Source organism: Natator depressus, chromosome 8 (assembly GCF_965152275.1).
Source record: "Natator depressus isolate rNatDep1 chromosome 8, rNatDep2.hap1, whole genome shotgun sequence".
NCBI lineage: Eukaryota > Metazoa > Chordata > Testudines > Cheloniidae > Natator > Natator depressus.
The window spans coordinates 87,640,938-87,665,388 of record NC_134241.1 but is presented as its reverse complement, the minus strand read 5'-3'; the positions used below and the strand labels follow the sequence as shown (position 1 = coordinate 87,665,388).

Here is a 24,451-nt window from a genome sequence, read left to right as displayed (position 1 = left end):
CAAATCTGAATACTTGACTGGCCAGCATTGCTTCATTCTTGTACTGCATGGACCTTCAGAGATGCTGTACACAGTTGAGCTATACGTTCAGATGTTTTCAACTCTCTTCTTGCCAGCATTTTATAAAACTGTTGTTCAAAAGTAAGTGATCCCTACAGGGGAGAAAGATGGTGGAGGTGTGTAAAGCTCAAATTGTTGATTGCTGTTATGCCATGTCGTTATACTTGCTGCAGTCTTTCCACTAGATGGTAGTCAATAACATGATAATAAAAGTTTTTAAGGGTTCCCCCGCATTGGTGTAACATTTTATAGCTATCAAAGTAGTAAAGGTGTTTGCAAGAGTGAGTCTAAAGGTAAGTGGAAGACTGTGGCTTCAGATACCATGGTGATGGGCATGGGATGAATAGAATAGGAATAGTGGTCAACAAGAATAACCTACAATGAAAAATAAATTACCACAGTATGACTTGTTTTGGAAATTTTCCCCTTTAGATTCCCTGTTGGGAGGTGCCTTGTAGAATTCTACTGCAGTAAGTGATAGGCAACCCTGAAAGATTTACACTTCTATGGCTTTAATTTTTTGCTGGTAGCTAATCCCAATCTTTCAAGGTGCTCCATGGCGTCAACTTCCGCTGAAATGAGAATGGTTAATGTCAGATAAAATGTAAGTTGACGTCACTGAGCATGCTGGACCTTCCTTCCCTCTACCTTCTCCCCCCTCCCCCCAGGCTTTAGCCTTGAGGATGGATGTCACAAATATATGACTGCAGTGTTAGTTTTGTTCTTGTCTTTTTCTTTGTCAAAGAACAATGGTCTAGATTTTCCTTTAATAGTTGTTACATTTTTATAGACTGCCTCTATATAAAGAATCAATAGATAAATTGTAAGAACTGTGCCCTTTTTTTTAACGTTTAAGAGTTTTTAAAGCTGACTGAAAGGGGTAAAATTCAAGAGTCCTCCTCTGAATGCTCATCAGTTGATTTACAGCTGGTATAGGTAGTGCACCCAGTATTGAATAATTCAGGTGATGGAATCAGGAAATCAGGTAGAAACGCTCAGGTTAGTCAAACCATGATACTTAATGTCACATCTTCTCAGTGCTTGTCATCACAGATCAAGTGGAAAAATCCTTGTTGCTTGATCAGGGAAAATCTAGAAGTCTGGGCACATACCCGAACAAATTTCACAAGTATGAGTGCTCTGGTGGGCATATGGAGGAAGCCTATGTAGGTGATGAATTGTTGCACTTACTGGGACAAGGAGTTTGAATATGTTGTGGGAAAGAATATAAAATAAGTCTAAATGTGGTAAGAAAAGGAAACTTTGAGAATGAAGGGAAAATTGAACAGCCAGTCAAGTCAAATGAGACCTTTTTAAAGTAGCTCCTCAAGGGGATAACCAAGGTAATTATTGACAGAGAAGATAGACACTGGTAAAAAGAAATGTAATGAATTATTTATTTCAGTCTTCACAGAGGAAGGTAGACAGCAAATGCCAGACCTATTTTCTTCTTCCTTGACTAGGACATATATCAGAGGAAACCAGGATCATGCCAAAACAAATGGGAAAATATTTGAAAATTCTGAAGCCTGATAAATTCAATTCAGAAACATCTCTGAATTCTTACAAGTGACAAAAGAAATTGGCAGGTACTGGGGTTACCATTAAAAAGTCCACATTTGCCAACAGTTACCCCACAATGGCAGCTGAGACTCTAACATTTTAAATTATACTTAGAATATAAAATAACTGTGGCAACAGTGGTGGCAACTGTATGTTGATTGGCACTGTAGATCTTTTAATGAGCAGTGTATCCTTGAAATCTGAAAATGTACTGAATGACGCTAAGGCAGGTTGACTTAAAAAGCAATTTACCCATAGGGAATATCCAGGAACTACAAACCGATCAGTTTGGCTTCAGCAATGATGAAAGAAACTGGAAGAACTCATTAGGTGCAGAACAGAGGAATCAGCTGCATGTAGTGATTTAATACAGTTTTGTTGAACTGTAGTTTCCACAGCACAATATCTGTTGCTAGTGAACCACAAGAAAGGCAAATAGTTTAAGACAGAGAACATGCCTCCACAATTACATAACACTTCTTGAGAGTGTAACAAAAGAGCTGATGAGGGGAGGGAGAGCAATGAACATAGTGCACCTAAACTTATAAAAGCTGAAGCATTACACAAGGTCAGTGAGACAGACTGGAATAAAGAGTGAGCTGCTTGAGTGGAGAAAACTACAGTCAGCTGGATGTATAAGGTAGCGACTACGTGTGACTAGAGAAGCAGACTGAGCTGGTCAATAGCTAATATAGTGCTACAAATGTTAGGATGAATTTTTGGATTGTTGGAGTCATTTAGAAGAAACATCATGAAAAAAGGTAAGAAATTTGATGATTGTCTCTAAATGGTGGAGAAGGGAGGGTGAGCGTAGTAGTAATCACAGTGATAGTACTTGGCACTTCTGTAGGACCTTTCTCCCCCATGGACTCCGAACACCTTGTTAACATTAATTAAATCTTCACAAGTTCAACACTCCATGAACTAGGTAAGCATTATTAACTCCAGTTTGGGGAAAAGGAGGCACAGGTAAAACCCACGGCAGAGCTGGAAATAGAGCCTAAGTCTCCTGACATTCTGTTTTCTAATCACTAACCTCGGGGCGGCGAAGTCATTATTTAAGCATTTCAGTGTTGTATAAGGTGATAGGGTTCAGATCTCTTCAGAACAAGTGTGCGGGGGGGAGAAGCACTCTTCATGTGGTACTGATACACTGAACTGGGAGAGAATCCAGGAGATAAGAGGCTAAAACTAGTTTGATGGCTTTGGTGTATGTTTTAACCCTAAATAATTTAAAATATGGAAGTAAACCCAATCAAATAGCTTAGATAAGTAATATTCCAGATTTGTATTTTCATATTTCAGCCTCCCTCCCCCATCCCATTCTGGCATCTGTGTACTGATTTTTTTATGAAAATGGTGGATTTTTTTGGTTGGAGGATGGTGATTGGGGGAAAAGACTAATTTGATCGCAATTATATGTTATATATAAAAAGAAAAGGAGGACTTGTGGCACCTTAGAGACTAACAAATTTATTTGAGCATAAGCTTTCGTGAGCTACAGCTGCTCTGAAACCTGTCATGTTATATATAGTATGTACTTAGGCCCTGGTCACACAAAGAGATCTGCTTACAAGACTGGGGCTATGCACAGTATATGTCAAATGATATATTCAGGTTGCGTGTATGTCTGTGCACACTCACACACTCATGCACACAATATCTTTCAAGTGCATTGCTCAGGTAGAATTCTGAAGACTGCTCAAAAACCTGATCTGTGGTTTTAGATGAATTCTTGACTGTTGATCCATATTTCTTGTCTATGTGCACTAGAAAATGTAACTGAGATCACACACTCATTCCAGTGTTTTTAAATCATCTTTCTTTCTCTTACCCTCATTGTGTAACATCTGCAATTATACTTGTAAATGAGTTCAGTTATAAATTAATGACTGTATGAAGTTGCCATGTTCGCTGTTTTAGATCCTCATCATATTTTTTCAGTTAATAAGCCTATTGAAGACGTCTGGTTACATGATTTGATCCAAGGGTTGATATCAATCCTTAATGTGCCATGTCTTTGAAAACTACTGAATGTGTACATCATTGTGCTATTTAAATTAAATTATAAAACATAAAGAGAAACTCATAAAAATTGAGGGCTGCAGTAACTTAATTACTGAGACCTTGGCTTTCCACCCTTAGACCCTGAATTAGGACGACCAGCAGGGCTGTCTTCCTTGCTACAGTATTTGAAAGTCTGCTTCCAAAGTGAATAGGACATGTCCACTTTTTTCAGACATAATATGTTTATTAATCTAGAGCCTAAACTTGCACTAGATGTAGAATATGTCATGATGCAATCCTTTTCTGTGCTGACCTATAAAATGCAGGTTTATTAGACTGCAGTTAAGGTTATTTCCTGGATGCTCAACAGGGTGTTTGTCTGTGGTTTTTGTTTCATTTTCACCATTCTTTCTTTAAATATGATATACCTCTTGATTGAGTGGAGTCTTGATTGAGTCTTTCTTTTTGGTTTAGCAAACTAAATATTTTTCAGCAAAGCAAGCTAAAAACAAACCTAAAGGCTTGTGGTTTACAATAACAATAATAGGTGTTTCTTCAAATGATTTGCACATGTCCATTCCATTCTAGGTGTTTGGTGCTTCAGCTGCCAGAGAGTTTTTACCCTTAGTGGTATCCATCGGGGTGGCCCGAGTACCCTCTGCTGACTCACGCACACCATGCAGTCACAAAGGAACGAGCGGCCCTGACCCCCACCTCCCGAGTTCCTTTCTACTGCCCATAATGGTGGTGGTAGCTCCCAGTCCTTGCTTCTGCAAGTCTTTGCTTAAAACCTGTAAACAGTACCTGTGTATAGTTAGTGTAGTTGAGTGGCTGGTCGTTGGTTAGTAAATATAAACAAACAAAATCAGTTGTATTTTGTGGGGAGGTGGGTGGTTCTGGCACCCAATTTGGATACTGCTCCGGTACCAGAGATATGTCACTCCCTCTTGGTTTCAAGCCCTGCCACCCATGTGGTAAGGCAGTGCCTAATAGTGACCCTCAGCCTCACTGGTTTAAGTGCTTGGGGGAGGCTCATGTGAGTGACAAGTGTGGCATCTGAAACGGCTTTAAGCCTCCTTCTAAAAAAGACAGGGCAGCTAGATTAAAATAACTGCCGATTCCATCAGCAGAATGTCCTCCATCTGAGCCATCTGTTTTGGTCCCAGTACAGAGTACCATTGGGTCAATAAGTAGTGCACCTCCAGCAGTTCTGGTCCCAGGAGGCAGATCGGCATCACCAACACCAAAGAAGAGACATCGGAAAACAGACTTGATTCTGGGATTGTCAAGACACACGGAGGGTGAGCTCCTCTGAAGACTCAGAATGATGTTCAAAGAAGCAGCACTACTCAGAGCACTCCTGTAAACAGCAGAGTTCATTCAGTCCAGAGCTCAGTGCGGGCCTGTTGAGACTGGCTCCCAAAGCACCTTGGTCAGCATTTCCTCGCACGACGGTACTGCACGAGGGTACCAGTTAGGCCAGTAGTGTGTAGGGGAATGCCACAAATGGTCTCCCCAGCTCCCCTTTCTTCGGAGACTGAGCCTTCTTCACTTCCACTGACCGGTTTGGCGCTGCCATGGTCAGAAGAAGAAAGTGTTTCTTCAAGAGACTGTGAAGTGGGATCCTGTGTATACTGACCTAGCTGGTCCCACCAGGGGGATATGTCACCTGCCCACCCTGGCTTCAGCCTCAGTTCTAGCAGGCTCTGTTAGAAAGAACTCTTTGGTTACACATATTAGGGGGCTTGGACCCTATGCGGCTTCTCCCTCAATCAGAAGTGCCCCCACAGCCAACTCAGCTGGCTTCATCTACTGGCCATCAGGAGCGTCGATGCCACAAACACTGTGGTAGAAAGTAGAAAGCCCAGCACCAAGCAGAGTCGGGATCCTTCTAATGAACAGCCACAAGAGAAGCAGAAACTGGACCAGCCCCCAGCCCTGTTAGTATCCTTTTACCCGGATCACACAGTTGTGGTGGAGCCTATTTCTCTACCTCTGATGATTTTAAGACTCATCAGGAGTTGAGGAGAATGACTAGAGCCCTATACCTCCACCTGGAGTTGTCTGGGAAAATCCATTCTGACATTTGTGGTTCCAGCTAGAATAGCTTCATTTTAATTGGGAGAGCTATCTTAGAGCCTACCCTCTAGCAAATCCCAGTTTCCCTGCTTCTGACTGCATGAAGGGTGGAGAGATTATACTATGTCCCCTCCCAGGGGTTTGAGCACCTATATAACCATCCTCCTCCAGGCTCTCTTGTAGTGGCAGCAGCCAATGAAAAGGAACATTAGAGGCACCAAGGATTAATCCCCAAAAATAACAGGACAAGAAGCTGGACTTCTTGGGGAACAAGCTTTATTCCACAGGTGGGTTACAGGTTCATATTGCAAACCTGGAAGGTTTTATGGGGAGATACAATTTCACCTTGTGGGATACAGTTTTGAAGGTCAAACACAAGCTCCCAGATCAGGTGAAACAGAAGTTCCATTATTTTGTAGAGGAGGTTGCCAGAATGGGTCTTGATGCAGTGGATTCTGCAGCACACAACACAGCCTCTGCTATCACTATGAGGTGCTCATCCTAGTTACATTATTTTGGCCTCCCTCCGAAGGTGCAACAGACAGTCCAGGACTTACTTCTTGAAGGGCCATCGCTCTTCTCAGAAAAGACAGACGAGATTCTGCATAGTATCAAAGACTCTAGAGCAACCATTAAATCTCATGGCATTTACACTCTAGTAGTAAAGCAGAAGATGTTCTGCCCTTATTAGTCCGAGCACTTTCAAGGGGTTTGCTCCTCAACCCCAAGACCTGCCAAGGAGAAAAAGCAGAGGCTACAAATGAGCACCACCACTACCCTCTGCTTCCACAGCTGGCAGTTCATCAAGGCAGGCAGCGTCTTCCAAGCACTCATTTTGATGGACAGGTAGAGAGCAGTCTACCAGTTCCAAGAGTTTTTCTTTTTCCAATTTTTGAAAACTGCCTGTCCCACTTCTGTTGTGCTTGGGCCCAGGTCACAATAGATCAGTGGGGTCTAAGCACAATGGAAATGGGATATGCACTTAATTTTTTATCATCTCCCCCCCCCCAAACCCCATCTCCCTTCCCTGTCCCTGTTCTGGGATCCCTTTCATGAGACAATATTACTGCAAGAGATGCAACACAGCTCCTACAAGAAGAAGGGAGAAGAAGTCCTTTCTTTGTTCGGAGGAAAGAGAATTTACTCCAGATACGTCCTGATCCTGAAGGCAAAAGAGGGTCTCAGGCATATTTTAGATCTAAGGTAGTTAAATAAGTTCCTTTTAAAAAAAAAAAAATCTGAATTCTGGATAGTCAGTCTAGCTTCCATTATTCCTTCCCTGGAGCCAGGGAACTGATATGCTACTCTTCACTTAAAGCGCTACTTTCACATTCATCAGAGCCACAGAAAATTTCTTGTTTCACTGTCAGTGGCTGCCATTTTCATTTCAGTTCTCCCCTTTGGTCTCTCAGCTGCCTCAGGTGTTTTTACAAAGTGTGTATCAGTGGTAACAACATTCCTCTGGTGGTTAGAGGTCAATGTATTTCCTTACTTGGATGACTGGCTGATAAGAGGTTGAGCCATGTTTCAGGTGGTGGTCAGCATTCACATAATCCAATCCACCTTTGATGCACTAGGATTCGTGATACCAGAACAGAAAAATAGAGTTTATTAGCGTGGTCCTGGACTTGACAGTGGCTAAGGCCTTACTATCTCAGGCAAGGAGTCATGCAATGTGTAGCCTCATTCTGGACTTAAAGGCTTGTCCTCTTACCACGGTGAGAAACTGTTTAAGGCTTCTGGGACACATGGCATGCACTTATGTGGTCCAGTACACCAGACTGTATCCCAGACTTCTTCAGGGGCTGGGTGGCAGAGATGTATTCTCCAAGAAGGCACCACATAGACATGTTAGTGCATGTACTAAGTCACATCTTATCCTCCCTAGATTGGTGGATAAACCTGACCAATGTCTGCAAGAGAGTTTTTTGCCCCTCTACCTACCTGGGGTGGAGGATTTCACCTGGGACCCCTGAGTACGAAAGGTCCCTGGTCTCTCCCAGGTCTCAGTCTACACATAGCCCACAAATCCCTGATGTTTAGCTTGGATGGGGTTCTTTCCTCGCATCAGGGAAAGGGGAGTATTGGTGCTGACCGACAGTATGCACACCATGTTTTATGTAAACAAGCAGAGAGGAATCTGGTCCTTGCTACTGTTTCAGGAAGCAATCCTGCTCTGGGACTTCCGCATTAGCAACTCTATACTTCTGAAAGCAATCCACCGCTTGAAGCTCAGAATATGCTTGCAGATCATCTGAGTAGGTTATTGGTGGATCACCACAAGTGGTCCCTTTTGTCCAGGCATATCAAGGCCTATTTTTTAGCTGTGAGGAGCTTCCCAAGTGGATCTTGAGCACACACCATTCTTACTATACTACCAAACGTAGATAGCTGTCAAAAATGTATCTAATTCTATATTTTAACCTTCCCCTAGAATGAGGAAGGTAAAGGTAAATGAGACAATTGTTTAACAGAAAGTTTAATGTTAATTTGTTCTGATTAACTGCTGTTAATATAGTATTTGTGTAGTGTTCATGGCAGTTCAGGGGAGTCTGAGATTCACAAAAATTGCACCACTTGGAGAGGGGGTATTGTAGTGGCTTTATGCCACCTTTTGCATCCTCCCAGTCATGGGCTGCTTTGGGAACAGAAGCGGCCCTGGGCCTAACTTAAATAGCTTCCTTTGAGCCATAGTATGGGCCACAGCACCCGCTCTACACCAAGGCTGTAAAAGAGTCCTCAGGATGAAACCTTATGGTTATTTTCCTCAGTGCCTGCACCAGGGCGTAGTCTTCCCCTGGCTGGAATTGGGACTTTTAGGTCCCCCTTATGCTGCTCCCAGCCTTTTTTGTATGGCATAAAGAAACCAGAGCAAAGATAAGGATCTCAGTCATCTTTTTCAGACACATCTGCTAAATTATTTTTACTTACGTTGCATGATGGGGCTAGCATAGAAGATGCTCTCTGTTTTGAGTTCTAGTGTCTTGCTGCCAAAGGTTAACAGTTGATTCTTTCTTCAAATTTTTAAACTCTTTGAAAGTGTGGGTGGGTCCATGGATGCCATTGTGAAAGCTGAATGCTAATGAAAAGTCCTGGCTGGCATTTCTAGAGAGTGACTCCTCTGTTTATATACCACAGTGATCAGAACAGCCGGTCAGAGTGCAAGCATCCACAGGCTGTTCCACTGATGCATTTCAGACCGACATGTGATGGGCCACTTCTAAGAGAGAGTGGATAACCCATCCTCTGTGGCCATTCAGATTCTTTGTCAATCCTTCCCAGATCCAAGGAATGATAAGCCTTAGGGAAAAGCTTAGGGGTGCTGGGGGTGTTGCAGCACCCCCCTGGCTTGAAGTGGTTCTATCATGTACAGGGTTTACAGTTTGGTTCAATGGCTTTCAGCACCCCCACTATAAAAATTGTTCCAACAGCACTGGAAAAGCTAGATATGCGTACAGTTGTTTTCATGGTTTTTTAAGATGTTTTCTCTGAAATGTCACCATCCTCAGCGGGTCACAGCTGAGAATACCAGAATACTGGACTAAATGCTGAGAAAAAAGGCAGACTCACCCCAAACTGGTGGTTATTCATCATTAGATATATCAAGCCAGTAACAAAAGTAAACTTCTTTCTTACCATACTACTTAACAAGAAGTCAGAGATGCAGTCTCCTTAGACACTTCAGCCTTCATCTCACCATCAATGAAAAATCAATTTAACCATATAGAGGGTCCTTCTAATATAAAGAGATCAGCCACTTCGCCAGGTCAATATAAAACTCAGATTTTACCCTATAATCACGCTGCTGCCAATCCTTTAGTAACGCAAAGCTAAAGGTTTATTAATAAAAGAAAAGAAGTTAAAAATGGTTAATAGATCATATACATACAATAATTACAAAGTTCTTATATCAGGTTTGTAGCAGTGATGTTATAGACTGCTGGCTTGTAGTCTCTCAGGTAACTTCTAAAAGATTGGAAGGTCCGCAGTCCATAGTTCAATATGCTCCTTTTAGTTGTAAATCCGCAGTCTGGAAAATTAGGGTCGGAAAAAGGAAAAATGGAGACATCTCAGAGGTCTTTTATATCCTTTGCCATTTGCCTGGAAATTCACTGGGTCAAACACAGCTCACAGCCTCTGTTTGTGGAAAGTTACTGCTCTAAGATGGAGTACAGGGTCACATGAGCATACCACATGTCCTTACAGGCTTTGATGACTCTCAGAGGCAGTCATTGCCCATATCTGTGCTGAGCCATCCGCAGGAAGGCTTCTCTGGGTAGAGTGAGTTTCTCCTATGGCCTGCGGTTAGTGTGAAGTGTTTTTAATGGGCCATCCAGACTGAATAGTCCATTCACAAGGTGCTGGCTAGACTGGCTGTAAACTACCTTGTGGGAGTTACCCCAGGAACAAACATTTTGAGATACAGGTATATAGTCAATATTCATAACTTTGGATACAGTGATGATACATAGCTTTAAAGAGTATAATCTTATTTAGCACTTCATAACTTTTCCATGGACACCTTACATGACATACTTTATACAAGAGTTGTTGCAGTTGTCTAACAGTGGCAATATCAATGATATACGTGGTCACATTTCAATCATACAGCATCACAAATGCCTTCACTCTAAGTAAGGAATACTTTAAGGAGGCTATTTGATCACTCTGTTAACTACTGTCATTGCTCTCGGAGTGAATAGAATTGCAGGATCTGGACATAAGTCAGACTTGCTGAGATAAATTACAGTTGATACTAGAGCTGTGCAAATAAGTGCATTTTCATTTTGCTGGCCAAACTGGAAAAGCTCCTCTTAACCCCAATAAATAAATAAAAAATTCAGCTCAAATGAATAGTTCATTTTCAAGGTTTTGACTTTTTTTAAAGTAAATTTGAAGTAAAAAATGTCAAAACAAAACAGATTTTTGGAGAATTGTTTGAGGGTCTTTTGTTTTTTTGAGTTAAAGAATTTGGTGAATTCAGTACCAATTTATGAAATGGTTCAGTTGACTTGAGTATACATTTTTTTGGTGAGAAGTTTTTTCTGAAACATTTCGCCCAGCTCTTGTTGATGTACAAGGAACTGCAACCCAGGGCCTGGTCTAACAATGGGAGAATCACATGATTCTACCCTGAGAGACAGTTGAATGCTAGAGGCCTGAGTTCGAGAAAGGTGGCGCACTCAGAGACCAGGAGAGGTCAGAAGTTCATTTAAGCTAGTAACTGTGACAGTATGCACATGGCAACATTAAATTGACCTACCTCTGTCACCACTGAAATAGAAACCCTAATTTAAACAGTTGGGTTAACAAGCTGTGTATGGTTTGAAGAACACATGCATAACTGGAAAATAAACCAACAAAAGCAAGTTCCTTCCTCACCTTCAAGCAATGTTTCTTTGAATATCAAAGCCCAAACATAGGCTACAAAATGAAAGATATGAGATGAAGGTCACAGGAAAAATAGTGCAGGAAGCTTTAAATGATGTAGAATTAACTTTCTATTACTCCCAGATAACGCTAGCTATAAACTTGCTTTCACAATAACAAATACACATAAAAACTGCCAAATAAGAAGATATGGATTTAAAAAAAAATATGTACCAGTAAAGATTTAAACCTCCTCATGCTAGTGTATCTCAGTACTGCCATTATGGGGCTGTTACTGCTCTTAAATTAGCTCTGCTGGAGAGAGAGAATTAAAATCAATGTCCTGATGCTGGCTTAGTGAAAGTGGTACTTGGTAAAGAAAGGTGAGGAGTATGTGCCCTGCTTTAGACAAATATGACTTTAAGTGTGTGTGTAGCTGAACTTTTAGTTTCTCTGAACTGGGGAATTCAGATCCTTGTTTCTCTGTATCAGGATCCCTCCACTCTCATATATCCTTCATTCCCTTCTCTTGTGTCCCTTTTCTGCCACCCAAGTGCCTTCTCACTTGCTACCACCTTTTCTGTCTTAGCAGTCAGTTCCTCACCACTGTCTACAAGCACCCTCCCAGAACTGCAGCATTTCCAGTGTATCGGGGATGGTGTTTTGCCAAACTTATAAAAATGGACACAGCCTTTTTCTTTTAATTTGATGCATTATAAGGATGAATTTTTAGGAACTGTTTAACTCTACAATTCTTCAGCACCTCAAGCAATTAGGAAATGAGATTGGAGACTTTCAAAATAAAATATAGAACTATTATTACTGTCCATATATTTCAACCTCTCAAATGACTATCTCTGTCTTTTCAAAGACAGATATGACATTCCAACAATTATCCTCCCAGTAAAGCCAGGGCTTGGGTGAGTTAATCTCAGAATGTGTAACCTCTATCAGAGAGAAATGACATTCAAAATGAATCACTATTTTAGCCTTCTTCCAAATGGGAAGATCATAATGCAGACTCCCATTGGACCTCCTTCATTATATTTTTTTAATTCCCCTGAATTGCAAGTGGGACAGACTGACCCTGTTCACTGGAATTCCTAGGGCTCCTCTTCCCAGTAGCTGACCATATTCCCAGGGACACTTGACATGAGCAGAAGAGGAGCCTGTGGGCAGCAAATATCTGTAGATGACCTACCTCCACTGCATGTTTGTATTTTTCTCTTTTCTGCAACGGTCATTAATGAAAAGAGCTAGTCTTCAGTTTCTCCTGCTACCAGTCTCAAGCATTGTTACTTTACCATATCTAAAAAGGTTGCTTTTCTGCTGTGAAGGTTTGAACCAAATAACGGTGCCAGAAGCAGGTGACAGTTTAGTGCTGCAGCAGAAAACCACATGGCCTGAGGCCTTACCTCAGTCAGGAATAACTGATTAAGTAACCTCGAAGTGACATCAGTAGAATGGAAGGTGAGTAGCTTAAAATACCTTCATATAGCTAATCTGTATGATAGCTTTGGCATAGGCTTTGAAAAGGGAGCCACCTCCCTGCCTGCTGGACCTGCCTTCAAGGTAACCATGCGTCGAAACAGGTGTCTGTAGCAAAGTGGGTAAAATAAAAGCCCTACATTGTGTGTCATTACAGATAAGACCTAATTGGGAGGAGGGACTTTTAATGGGTCTTGCATTTTCTATAGAACAAATAAGATCTTAATGTCAGGATAAACATTAAATTGTTGTGAGGGGAAGGAGGCACAGACTGTAGCCTGTAAGGATTTGACAGGAGATTTCAAATTAAAAATAGCTAGTTTGTGACCAGAAATAACATAAAATGGGGAGGGGGAATCAAACAAATATGGATTTGTCTCAGCATGCCGTCTCCTGAACAGGTTGTCAAGTAAGGGCGGGGGGAAGGCATTAAAAAGGTGCTATAAAAATAAAGTTTAATTAGAGAACATGCTTCAACAATGGACATTTCTTCAGGCTGTGAAGACACTGTCTCCAATGCCATTTTCTGTTTTAGTCTTTCATTTCGTAAAACTTTTTTGCTAACCTCTATCATTTTATGCAGACTTTAAGATAGTGAACCCATTATATAACTGAGCAGAACACTTATTTGGTAAAGTCAGTCATTGAGGTCTATCTTGACTAAGAATACAGATCACTTTGCTAAAATTTTTTTTCTTTCCAACCTTTAATGCATAGGGGGTAAAGTTATGCTTTGCAGTGAGATCCTTGTAGGTCTCATCTAGATATTAACATACTCTATTATAAAAGAAGTTGTCCTAAAACCAAAAACCAGATACGGTATAAACAGTGCCTTACACTGAACAAATGTACAAAATCAAGGAAATTGAGTTGAGGTTGCCAAAGTAACTGTAACAGTTTCCTTTATCCAACTGTGGCTGTGTTCGGCATCATACCTGGTGTATGTAAGATCACCCTGACCTGAGAATCTCTGCAGCCCTACCTAATCAAACCCTTACGTAATATTGTCATTACAGAAAGATGCAATAAACATGTCTCAGAATGACTGACCCAGACCCAGAAGTAATTTTCTATGTTTAATGGTGGTATTATTTTTTAAAGATACAACTATAGGTATGCACCCTGTAGAGAACAATCACAACATAAAAGGACTGCCCATAAATATATAGGTTGTATCCCATATGCTCCCCAACGAAGAGTGGGAGAAGGGGAAAAGAGCTTTGCAGTGTGCCTATAACATTAACAAATCTGGACCCACAGCAGGTGCAATTTCCAAAACTGATGACCCCTCACAGGCAGTCCCCTACCAGCAGTTTCTTCTCCTTTAGATACGGGGCTAAAATGTTTTGTATTCAGAATAGTTGTAATTATTTGCAAAATATATTAATTCCTCTATAACTTTCTAGTGCTATGTAAAGAGGTGTGTTTATGTTTATGAGAGCCTCTTCTTCCTCTTTTTTTTTGAAAAGCTCTCTCATGCCCACGTTCCTCCCTTAGGCAAAACCTACCAGTGTGTGGTTTCCAGAAGCAGTAAAGAGATTTATTTTTCCTTTCACAGTAGAGAACACCTGTCACAGAAGTTTCACAGTTAGTAGGATCAATAGGCATATTCTCAAGCTCTACTGAATTACTCCTCAGAAAGGTGTTCTTCATTGTACTGCATATGAAATGAAGTTCTACTTGCTGGCCTTTCTGTTCTTGTAAACAGATTCCTATTCTATTCATTATTAGTAACTAGGGTGACCAGATAGCAAGTGTGAAAAATTGGGACAGGGCTGGGGGGTAATAAAACCATAGGGTTAGAAGGGACCACAAGGGTCATCTAGTCTAACCCCCCTGGCAATATGCAGGATTTGTTGTGTCTAAACCATCCAAGAGACAGATGACTATCCAGCCTCCTTTTGAAAACCTCCAGTGAAGGAGCTTCCACAACCTCCCTAGGCGGTCTTTTCCATTGTCCTACGGTTAGGAAGTTTTCCCTGAGATTTAATCTAAATCGGCCATGCTGTAGTTCGAACCCATTGCCTCTTGTTCTGCCCTCTGTGGCGGGAGAGAACAACTTTTTCTCCATGTTTTTTATGACAGCCTTTCAAGTATTTGAAGACTGCTTGTATGTCCCCCCTTAATCTCCTCTTTTCCAAACTAAACATACCCAGTTCCTTCAGCCTTTGCTCAAGGGCTTGCATTCCATCCCTTTGATCACCTTTGTCACTCACCTCTGGATCATTTCCAGTTTCTCTACATCATTTCTATACATTGGTGACCAAAACTGAACACAGTACTCCAGCTGAGGCCTAACCAGTGCTGAGTAGAGTGGTACTATCACCTCCTGTGACTTGCATGCTATGCCTCTGTTATTGTAACCTAAAGTTGCTTTTTTTTTTTTTTTTTGCAACAGCATTTCATTGACACGTTGCGGTTATGATTCATCACAACTCCCAGATCCTCTCACAGTGCTGCTTGCCAAGCCAGTTATCACCCGTTCTGCATTTGTATATTTGTCTTTGTTGAATTTCATTTTGTTGTCTATAACCCAGTTCTCCAATTTATCCATATCCCTTTGAATTTTAGCTCTATCCACCAAAGTGTTTCCATCCCCCGGCCAGCTTTGTGTCATCTGCAAACTTGATCAGGATGCTCTCTATTCCTACGTCCAGGTCATTAATAAAGATGTTAAATAACACCAGACCCAGAACAGATCCCTGTGGAATCCCCCTCGAGACTTCCTTCCAATCTGACATCATTCCATTTAATAGTTACTCTTTTTTTGCATCCGATGAAGTGAGCTGTAGCTCACTAAAGCTTATGCTCAAATAAATTTGTTAGTCTCTAAGGTGCCACAAGTACTCCTTTTCTTTTTTTGTGATGGTTTAACCAATTATGTATCCATTTGATGGTGGTTCTGCAAGCCTATATTTCTCCAGCTTCCTTATCAGACTGTCATGTGGGACTGTGTCAAAAGCCTTGCTAAAGTCCAGGTATGTTATGTCCACTGCATTCCCCCATCCACCAAATCAGTTACTCTGTCAAAGAATGAAATGAAGCTGGTTTGACATGATTGATTCTTAGTAAATCCATGCTGGCTACTTAGTGCACTGTTGGAGACCTGGATTCAAAACCTGATATAGGGGTGGTTGTTTTCTTAAAAAACCCAACCCCCCACCCCAAAAAAAAACCACATGTAGTATCATAGTACCTATTGTTGCTGCTTTTGTTTCACAAAATGACTACAAAATATTTTATTTACCCCACAGGGTAACTTAATAAAATCAGGGTGCCAGTGTCCTCCCTATGTGCTAAGCAACTGTCTTGATGGGGGCCCCCCAAAAGTCCCCTCTCTCTCACACAAATATTGAAGGACTTTATGGATCAAATAAAGCCTTTCCTTGTGCCCTGAAGGCTGACAAACTCATTCTGTTGGATTAGAAGGTGCAAATTCCATAGATGAGATCCTTCAATTTAAGAAATCCTGCCACCATTCCTGGAAATCTGGGTTGTGGGCATCAGCAGCAAAAGGCCCTGAGCACATTTTAACTTCCATGGTGGGGCACTGAGGATAAGGCAGTCTCTCAAATGCCTGGCAAAATCCATGCTCCATTGAGTCAATGGCAGAATTTCCACAGACTTCTGTAGGTGCCAGGATTTCAAACCAGAGTTCTAGACCTTTCAAGTTAGCACAAAACTTAGTGGCTCATATAGAGTAGTACTAAAGGTGTGGTAAATGCTGTTTCCTGTAATTGGTAATGATGCTGTGTTTTTAAAATGTTGAAACTAGGCAGATTTTAATACCACTACAGTTCTTGAAATCTGTCACCAAGAGGGTACTAAGAGAGTAACTTAATGTTTCATTTTGAGGATAAAAACCAAGCCCAGTGCTAGCCCATGTGATTTTGACATTATGCAAAGAAAACTAGTGTTTAGACATACTTATTGAAACTTGTAACAGAAACTATCAACAAGTGCAGAATGTTTCAGGAAATATTGAAATGAATTGCAACTCAAGGACACATTCAAAGTAAGCAGAGTAGAGAAACATAAAGCATTAATCATATGAGTTGAAAACGAGCACTTTGGCTTGTAGAATAAACATAATAAAAGCATTCCTTGGCTGGCTCTGTGCGTTGTCCTCTGCACTAATTTTGTCATTTCAAATACTTAAAAGATTAGATAAATTGAATTTGCTTCTGCAGAATCATTGTCAGGCCTTTCCTTACAGAAGAACATTATGTGACACACACAGAATATTTGAGAACTGGATATGAAGGAAGCAGTATCAAGAAGGGTAAATAAGATGCTAGAGTCTTTGTCTATCTGACTGTAGCCAGGAGAAAAACATTTTATACAAAGAAAAGAGCAAGTGGAATTTTACTAAGGTTTGGGATTTCTCCTGCATGCCATTCATTTCAATATTTGCACAAAAGGACCTGACCAACGGCCATTTTTTAGTTCTCGGTTTTGTCAGCTGTAACATTATTCTCAATTCTCATAGGTAAAATACCACAAATATGCGCAGTGTTTTACAGTAGAAACTAAAAGAAAATTTTCATGCCCCAAAGGGGAGTTAGTGTAGTGAACTTCACCAAGATTGAGTGGGGAGGGGAAAAAAAAAAGAGGGAGCGTGCCTAAAGTTAGGTTCCTAGATCTATAGTCAAGCATATAAATATGTGGCCAGGTTTTCAAAGGGAACTGTAGGATGCTCCGCATTTTTGAAATGTGGCCTCATATTTATATGCCTGAATGTGGAATTAGGGGCCTACATTTCGGTTCTGATCTTTTAAAATCTTGGCCTATCCATCTAAGAGACGTGGCAGTAGTATGCAATGGGAAGTACAACTGGCTGTGTCCAGTTATGGCACATGCAGTGTGGGCTGTGACTTTACTACAGTTCAGGTCTGTTTGTTGGAACCTGGGTTGTACCACCGTGTGTATGTTAGGGTTGCCGCCTCTGAGATTCAAATAACCGGGACATCTGGGACAATCCTGAGCCCATAAAACTGGACAGCTGACCGTGTAGACTGAGCACCCTTACAGATTTTCCCAGGACATCTTCCTCAAAAAAGGGATGATCCTGGGAAAACCTGGAGAGGTGGCAACCCTTGTGTGGGTGGGTGTTACCTCAGTGTCTGGTAAATCTCCCGATATGAAGTCAGCAACATTTATTAGAATAATCCTGTAGTTATGGCACAGGACTGGGAATCACGAGATCGCCATTAAATTTCCAGCTCTGCCACAGATTTCCTGTGTGACCTTGGGCAAGTCATTTGAACTGTGTACCAGTTTATCTTCTGTAAAATGGGAATAATAGTTGTATACCTCACAGGAATACTGAGAGGTGCTTGGACACTATGATTGTGGAGACTCTCAAGTACCTAAACAAGTTGACAGTCTGAGTTAAGACATGAGGAGGAAGGGTGGTGAGTATTGGTGTAGAAACAGAAAAGACAAGAGTTTACAGCAAAAGGATTGTGTGATTGCTTAAGCTGGTAATAATACCATTCAGAGTTGTATACGATTTAACTTTTTGTGTGAATTAATTTTGAAGTCCTCTATTCTTTTGTGAACATGATTCTGCATATGCACAAATGACTGATTTATTTTTGCTGAAAATGTTTCAGAACTATTTTACTACCCAGCAAAGCGGGGTATAATTATGTCCCCATTCATTATGTGCTGTTGGATTTACCTTCAGTTACTTAGTTCCCAAAGGTGATCATTATCATGTCATTTCCTATTTACTGGCAATAGCTTAGGTATTTTTATATTGCTGATGGGAATGAATTAGTGTTGAATAGCATTCTGCTACTGTGGGGTCCAAACATTTTTCATGATGTCAACCTAATTTTCTCTGGGGCAATCTCTGTATCAATACATGCCCTCCTATTTGCCATCCCATAACATTTTTGTGCAACTATAGCAATTACTTAGAAAAGTAAAGTTAGGGGGAAGCAGAGAATATATTTTTTATCTGTATTTTAAGGCATGTTAGAGGCTGGAAGTAAGGAGGAAGAGCTAACTCCATGTGACCAGCTGCTTCTCCTTTTGACTACAGTTTGTGAATCTCTGCTCTTCTCCATACTGATTAATACTGATGCATGTATGAACTGTGTACGATACCACAGAAAATATACCAGTTATGTAATTGTCTAAAATTGTTACTATATGAATAAAAATAAATACGCAATTTCCGTATTATATTTTAGTTAAATATAACTAGTACTTAATTAGTGGAATACCCAGCATTTCGGTCTTTCCTGATTAAAAATACCAATCCTCAATGAATGTTTCCATACTAACACATTGCATTATCCTCATATAAATTTGTCCATTTGCATTAATGTAGTGAAATGTTTGAATTTAATTCCTGAATCTTTAAAAAAAAAAATCTGCTTTTTAAAAAAATCCTTTTGATGCTACTGGATCTAGGCAAAACCTTATAATTCCCTCGCTCGCTAACTAACTAAACTCAGTTTGTGCTGTCTGGAGTCACCAAACGAGGTCTCTGAGTTGTGGCATAGACTAAGCAATCATATCCATGACCACTGATTGCACTACAGGTTTGACCAGCAATGTACTTCATCAGGGCCTGAATGATACACAGATAGTGACTTCCAGCTGAGACCACATTTAACACAGGTCAGGCTCATCTGGCCAAGGAGAAAGATCTCCTTGGCCCGACTGGTAGATCAGCTAATTTTGAAGCTTGACCTAATGCAGGAGTGTGCAGGATAACATACATACAGGGAGTGCAGCTGCCAGGTGGGGGATTCAGCTAATTGGCAGTCTGCTTTAGTACCTAGCCATCACTTTAAAAGCTGCTGCCTGAAGATTAAAGTGGTCTCGGGAAGTGTCAAGTCTGTCATTGCCCAAGGATGGAATTTCATTACTTAGTATTTTTTTAAAAAAGTGTTTGTGACTGGGACAGCTCATTAAAATACATTTACGATGCCAGGACTTCCTTTGTGAAAGGCAGGGAAGCATTTCAATATGAGATGATAGAAGCAGGGTAGATGCCCAGGTGAAAAGATAGTCCTGCAGTGCTGAGTGCCTTTTTCAACCTGCATAGAAGGCCCATTGGGGATAGACTGTCACCAGTGACCTAGCAGAGGCTGGCATGGCATGGTATTTGCAAGCATCAGGACTGCCCAAGCCATGAGTTATAAACTCGAAATAAACCCATGACATGTATTTTCAGCCTGAAATGCCCCAAAATCTATTCCCAGTGCACGTCTGCAACATGATCATTGCAGCGCCATTGGGAGTAGCAGTCAGCCCTGAAAAGAGTAAGACATTCACAGGCAAATACTCCAAGTGGTGATATCTCAGCTACCACTTTGTAGAACATTGCTTGTGCTGTCACCAGGCACGTTATCCCGTTTCTCCTAGCAACAAAAATAATCCACGTCAGCAGAGTTGTCAGTTATTGCCTTGATCTGTGACTGGGTGTTTCAGACTGGTTAAAAGTTAGTCTTCTGCCCTTGCTGCCTCTGTGATGTCTGATACCACTCTGCATAATGCTACTGGGCAAAGGGCATAGACTGTATCTTTAAGTACTAAATAGGGGTAAAGCAAATTTAATGTCCCATAAAAGAGAAGTGTCAGTGCAAAAGTTGACGAAGCACTATTAGTTGCTCTAGGGGTTTTTTTAAGTGCCAAATGCAAATTTATATAAAAGGCTAAGTGTGGGACATCACTGCATATCATTAATATCTTAGAATTGGAACTGGGACTCCGTACATGTATGATACCTTTAAAGGTGAGTCAAATAAACATGACAGTGATGTGGAAGAAACACCTGTTTTAGCCTAATGATCTTAGAGAAAATATTCAGGAACAGTACATCCTTCCATGAAGATTACCCCTGTAATGCAGAAGAGGTCAGTATTTGCATGGATTAGCTGTTTTGTAATTCCTGACTGGTGTATTAAAGCAGCCACTGCTGAGCTTTATTTCTGCATTTAAACTTCCAAACTAACTTTTTTATCTTTTGAATCAGGCTTGAAATTCTTTGTTGGGGATCAAGTCTGGCTTAAGGATATTTCAGGTCTCTAGTGAAGTTATTTTTGTGGGGAGGTGAGGCTGTCCCTCAGTTTCTTTCCCTTTTTCTTTCTACCCTTTCTTTTCTGGAGTTGGTACCATGTGTTACGATCCTAAGCTAATGAAGCAACTCATCAGTGTGCTCAGACATCCCACATACTTGGTGATGTTCTCTATCTTGAGGGTGACCATCTGCTCACAACTACAGGTTTTGCAGGTCCCAAAAGCTTGCTCCATTCACGATGGTTAATTCCTTGTGTTCTCCATCATACCTTCTTTTAGGCTTTGTGTTCTAATCCCCATCACCATTAACACTATACTGAGAGGTCAAGTTTCTTGAGATAATATAAAATACACAATTAAAAAGTTTTATATTCTAAGTATTTTTTAGTCTTCCCAGGCTTCTGGAGACTTCTGATACACATTGGGTATGTTCATCTCACACATCACATTTATTAGCATAAGCACTCAAGGACACTAATTTAATTCACATATTAGCAACATGTAGCTAGATTCTCAAAAGAGCACAGTACATTGGGTGCTGAGATCTTCTGAAAATCTATCCAGAAGTGTTGCCATGGGAACAATTGGGTGTTAGTACTTTTGAAAATCTGGCCCATAAAACTATAGAACAGGCGTTTCAGATAACCATCTGTTTCGATGTGGTCTTTGCTAACCACCACTCACCCCATCAGTGGCCTATTTGCAAATGTAAAAGTAACAGACGGTAGGTATTTAGGTATCTTAAGTCTTTAATTCAGTGTGTTTCATCTTCTTAAAAACAATAATTTGGGCTATCACCCCTTTTGATCTTTTCATCTCTTCCCATCTATTCTCTTCCTCCCTTTACCTGCACATGCTTCCCTACTCCATAATCGCTGGTTCCCTTTTCATGCTGCCTGTTTTTCTCTCTCCTGCTGCTCTGGTCCTCCTGGTGACTCCTGGCTCCTGTTCCTCTGCGTCTCTCGATCATGGATGCCACCCCCAGCCATGCTGGTGGGATGGTGGCTCAGAGTACAAACTCCTGTAAAAACAGCTGTAAACAAGGGAGAGTAGTTGGCATTAAATGACATACCAGATCTTGGTGAACCACGAGCAAGTGCTCCATGTATCACCAGATGCCCATGGGCCCCAGTACGAGAACCACTAGTTTAACAAATCCGTGGACATCAAGCGTAGGCGCTGAGTTTTTCTTTTCCTCAGGGGGACTCCGCCCCAAGACCCCACGCTCGCTCTGCCTCTTTCTGTCCCGCTTCGCCCCTGCCCACTTGCTGCTCTCCGCCCTTCCGCAAGCCCCTCCCCCAGCCACCAAACAGCTGATCGGGGTGCTGCCAAACAGCTGTGGCTGGTGGATGCTAAGCACCCACTATTTTTTTTCCCATGGGTGCTCCAGCCCCGGAGCACCATGGAGTCGGCGCCTATGCCACGAAGAACTTCATAGTTGTAACTACTGCGTATCCTAGTGAGTCAGAACTTTAGATATACAGGCCACCAACTACATGAGCTAAAGGAAAAATCTCTTCTAGAATGTATGATCTGTAAGAGACAGCTGAACAATTCTGATGCTAGCCTTGCCATTATTCTCATCACAGAATGGATGAGTATTCTTTGCCTGTTCTTAAACACCAGTTTCATATACAAGTAAATCATATTAAATAGGGAGGTTATATCACATATTACTTACTGACTTCACAATAGGCATAAGGGACTGAAGGACAAAAGGCCTCAACTTGCAGAGTCAAGCTATGAATCTCACATTTTAGCAAATTAATTTTGAGGAATGTGCCTGGGAGCCAGATGGCCACATTTGTAAGAGAGTGGGTTGAAAAATACCAGCTTAACCTGCTAACAGTAGTGGACAAAATCTTGCAGTCCTTCAAAACTCTTGTTTGAAGTTTTGAGATTTTGTGTAAGGACTCAATGGGGATCTTGTGTTTGGCCCATAGAAAATAGGAGAGATTTTGTTAGATCTGAAAAGTACTTTGAGATATGACATCATATAAATAATGTAGGGAGTGAAATTCAGACTGGGTGATCTAAATGGCCTTCTATAGCCCTCCTTATCTATGGATCAAATCTGGAAACCCTAAAACTGCTTTTGCTCCATCCTGACTCAGAACTCATTGAAGTCAATGAGAATTAGTACTAAGTAAGAATACACTAATGATTTCAGGATTTGGCTAAGTGCATTTATGACCACACTTCACAGCTGCTATTATTTTTGGTGCTTGGAATGGGCTGTTTATATTCTGGAAAGATTGCCATTCATTTGCCTTAAGGTAAAGATTACCATCACAGCAGAAATACTGAATGGCTCCTGTTTTGAATGATGGAGACTAAGATGTGTGCAATAAGCTAGATTCCAGAAGGGAGCCTGGCATGCAATTGTTTCATGCTGAGATGTTTGAATACATTAGAAGGGTGTTTTACTTACAGTTAGATAGAAAGGACCACTTGAGGTGTAAGTTTCTCTGCAACAGGTTTGACTAGCATTTCAGTGCTCCAAACCAGCACTTGTAACTGCTTTCTCTGCTTCACCCCTCAATCCTCTGGTAGCAGTTGCTGTTACAGCACCCTTTTTCCAGCAAGATGAGCAGATTGCACAGGCACTGCTTTGTAGATAAGCCATCAGGGAATATTCAAGGAGAAAGGTGAAGGAGCACTTTGTGTCCAGGGGTGGAATGAGGGGTATCATTGTAGCAACAGAAGTCTGAGTACAAGAAGGTAGAAATTTCTCCCTACCTAAAGTATCCTTCATACAATGTGGCAGGTTGGATACACAAACTTGTTTTTTTTCTTTGATGGCTAATTTACATTCTATAATACAAGTATCTACTGTACACAGTGCTTAATTTGTGCCAGGGTTTGCTGGGGCTCAGCCCCAACATCTCTCGGCTTGGCAGTTCATAGTCCCGGCACCTCTGGGCTTTCTGTGGCAGTTATAAATGTAAAAAAAAATTACTTGAGCCCCAGCACCTCTTGCATTACAAATTAAGCACTGACCATACAGAATGATATATAGTATATTTGTCTATTGGCAAGGCTGAAATGGTAATTGCATATGGATGTTTTTGCTTCCAAGTGGCTTAAAAAAAAAAAAGCAGACCCACCTCCACACAGCCCCTTCGACGCACATACAGTTGTATAAAATGTTCCTCCGGATATTTAAAAAGCATGATGTTGGTAGAAGTATTGTGTGCTCTTCTGAAGTTTTGACACAAGCTAGTCTGAGCATTTTACTCCTTAAAATGTATTTCAGTGGTCTAATAATCTGTCTTGGTGTACTGCATTTTTTAATGAAATTGTCTGTCTTAATACCAAAAATTAATATGGATGATTAAAACTATTGACCATAATTACTGAGTGACATGTGATGTTCAATAAATATGGAATAAAGTAATAGATATTTTTAGATGAACTGGTAAAAGGTATGAGCGTATGTATTAGTTATAAAACCCTATCTGTTTTTAATTACAGCTGCTAATGAAGCAGGTGACCTTTATTCATGTTTTATTTAGCATGATATTAATATCTCCCTCTGAGTCATCTTCATTTTGTTCACAGGATTGAAAAAGCGTACCAGGAAGGCCTTTGGAATACGGAAGAAGGAAAAGGACACTGATTCCACGTAAGTCTGTGCAATACAACTTAATGCATTTGTGAGTGGCTGAAATGTTTATACCAGGACATTTATAGAAGAGCTACATACACTTGACACATGTAGCATACATTACTATTCAAAACTGGCAGTGCAATATTCAACAATACATTTTAAAATATTTCCCTTAGCTAAAGGACAATGTTGGCACAAGAACAAATGGGTATAATCTGGCCATGAATAAATTTAGGC

The 24,451-nt window shown here is 40.9% G+C and overlaps 1 protein-coding gene across 1 annotated transcript in view; it reads left to right on the top strand.

The window, feature by feature from the left end:
• The window catches only part of SGIP1 (SH3GL interacting endocytic adaptor 1), a 168,381-nt gene that overhangs the window by 32,530 nt on the left and 111,400 nt on the right, over positions 1-24,451 (top strand). The window contains exon 2 of the mRNA XM_074961575.1: positions 24,166-24,229. Within this exon, the coding sequence (XP_074817676.1) occupies positions 24,166-24,229 (64 nt within the window). The remainder of the gene's footprint in view (positions 1-24,165; positions 24,230-24,451) is intronic.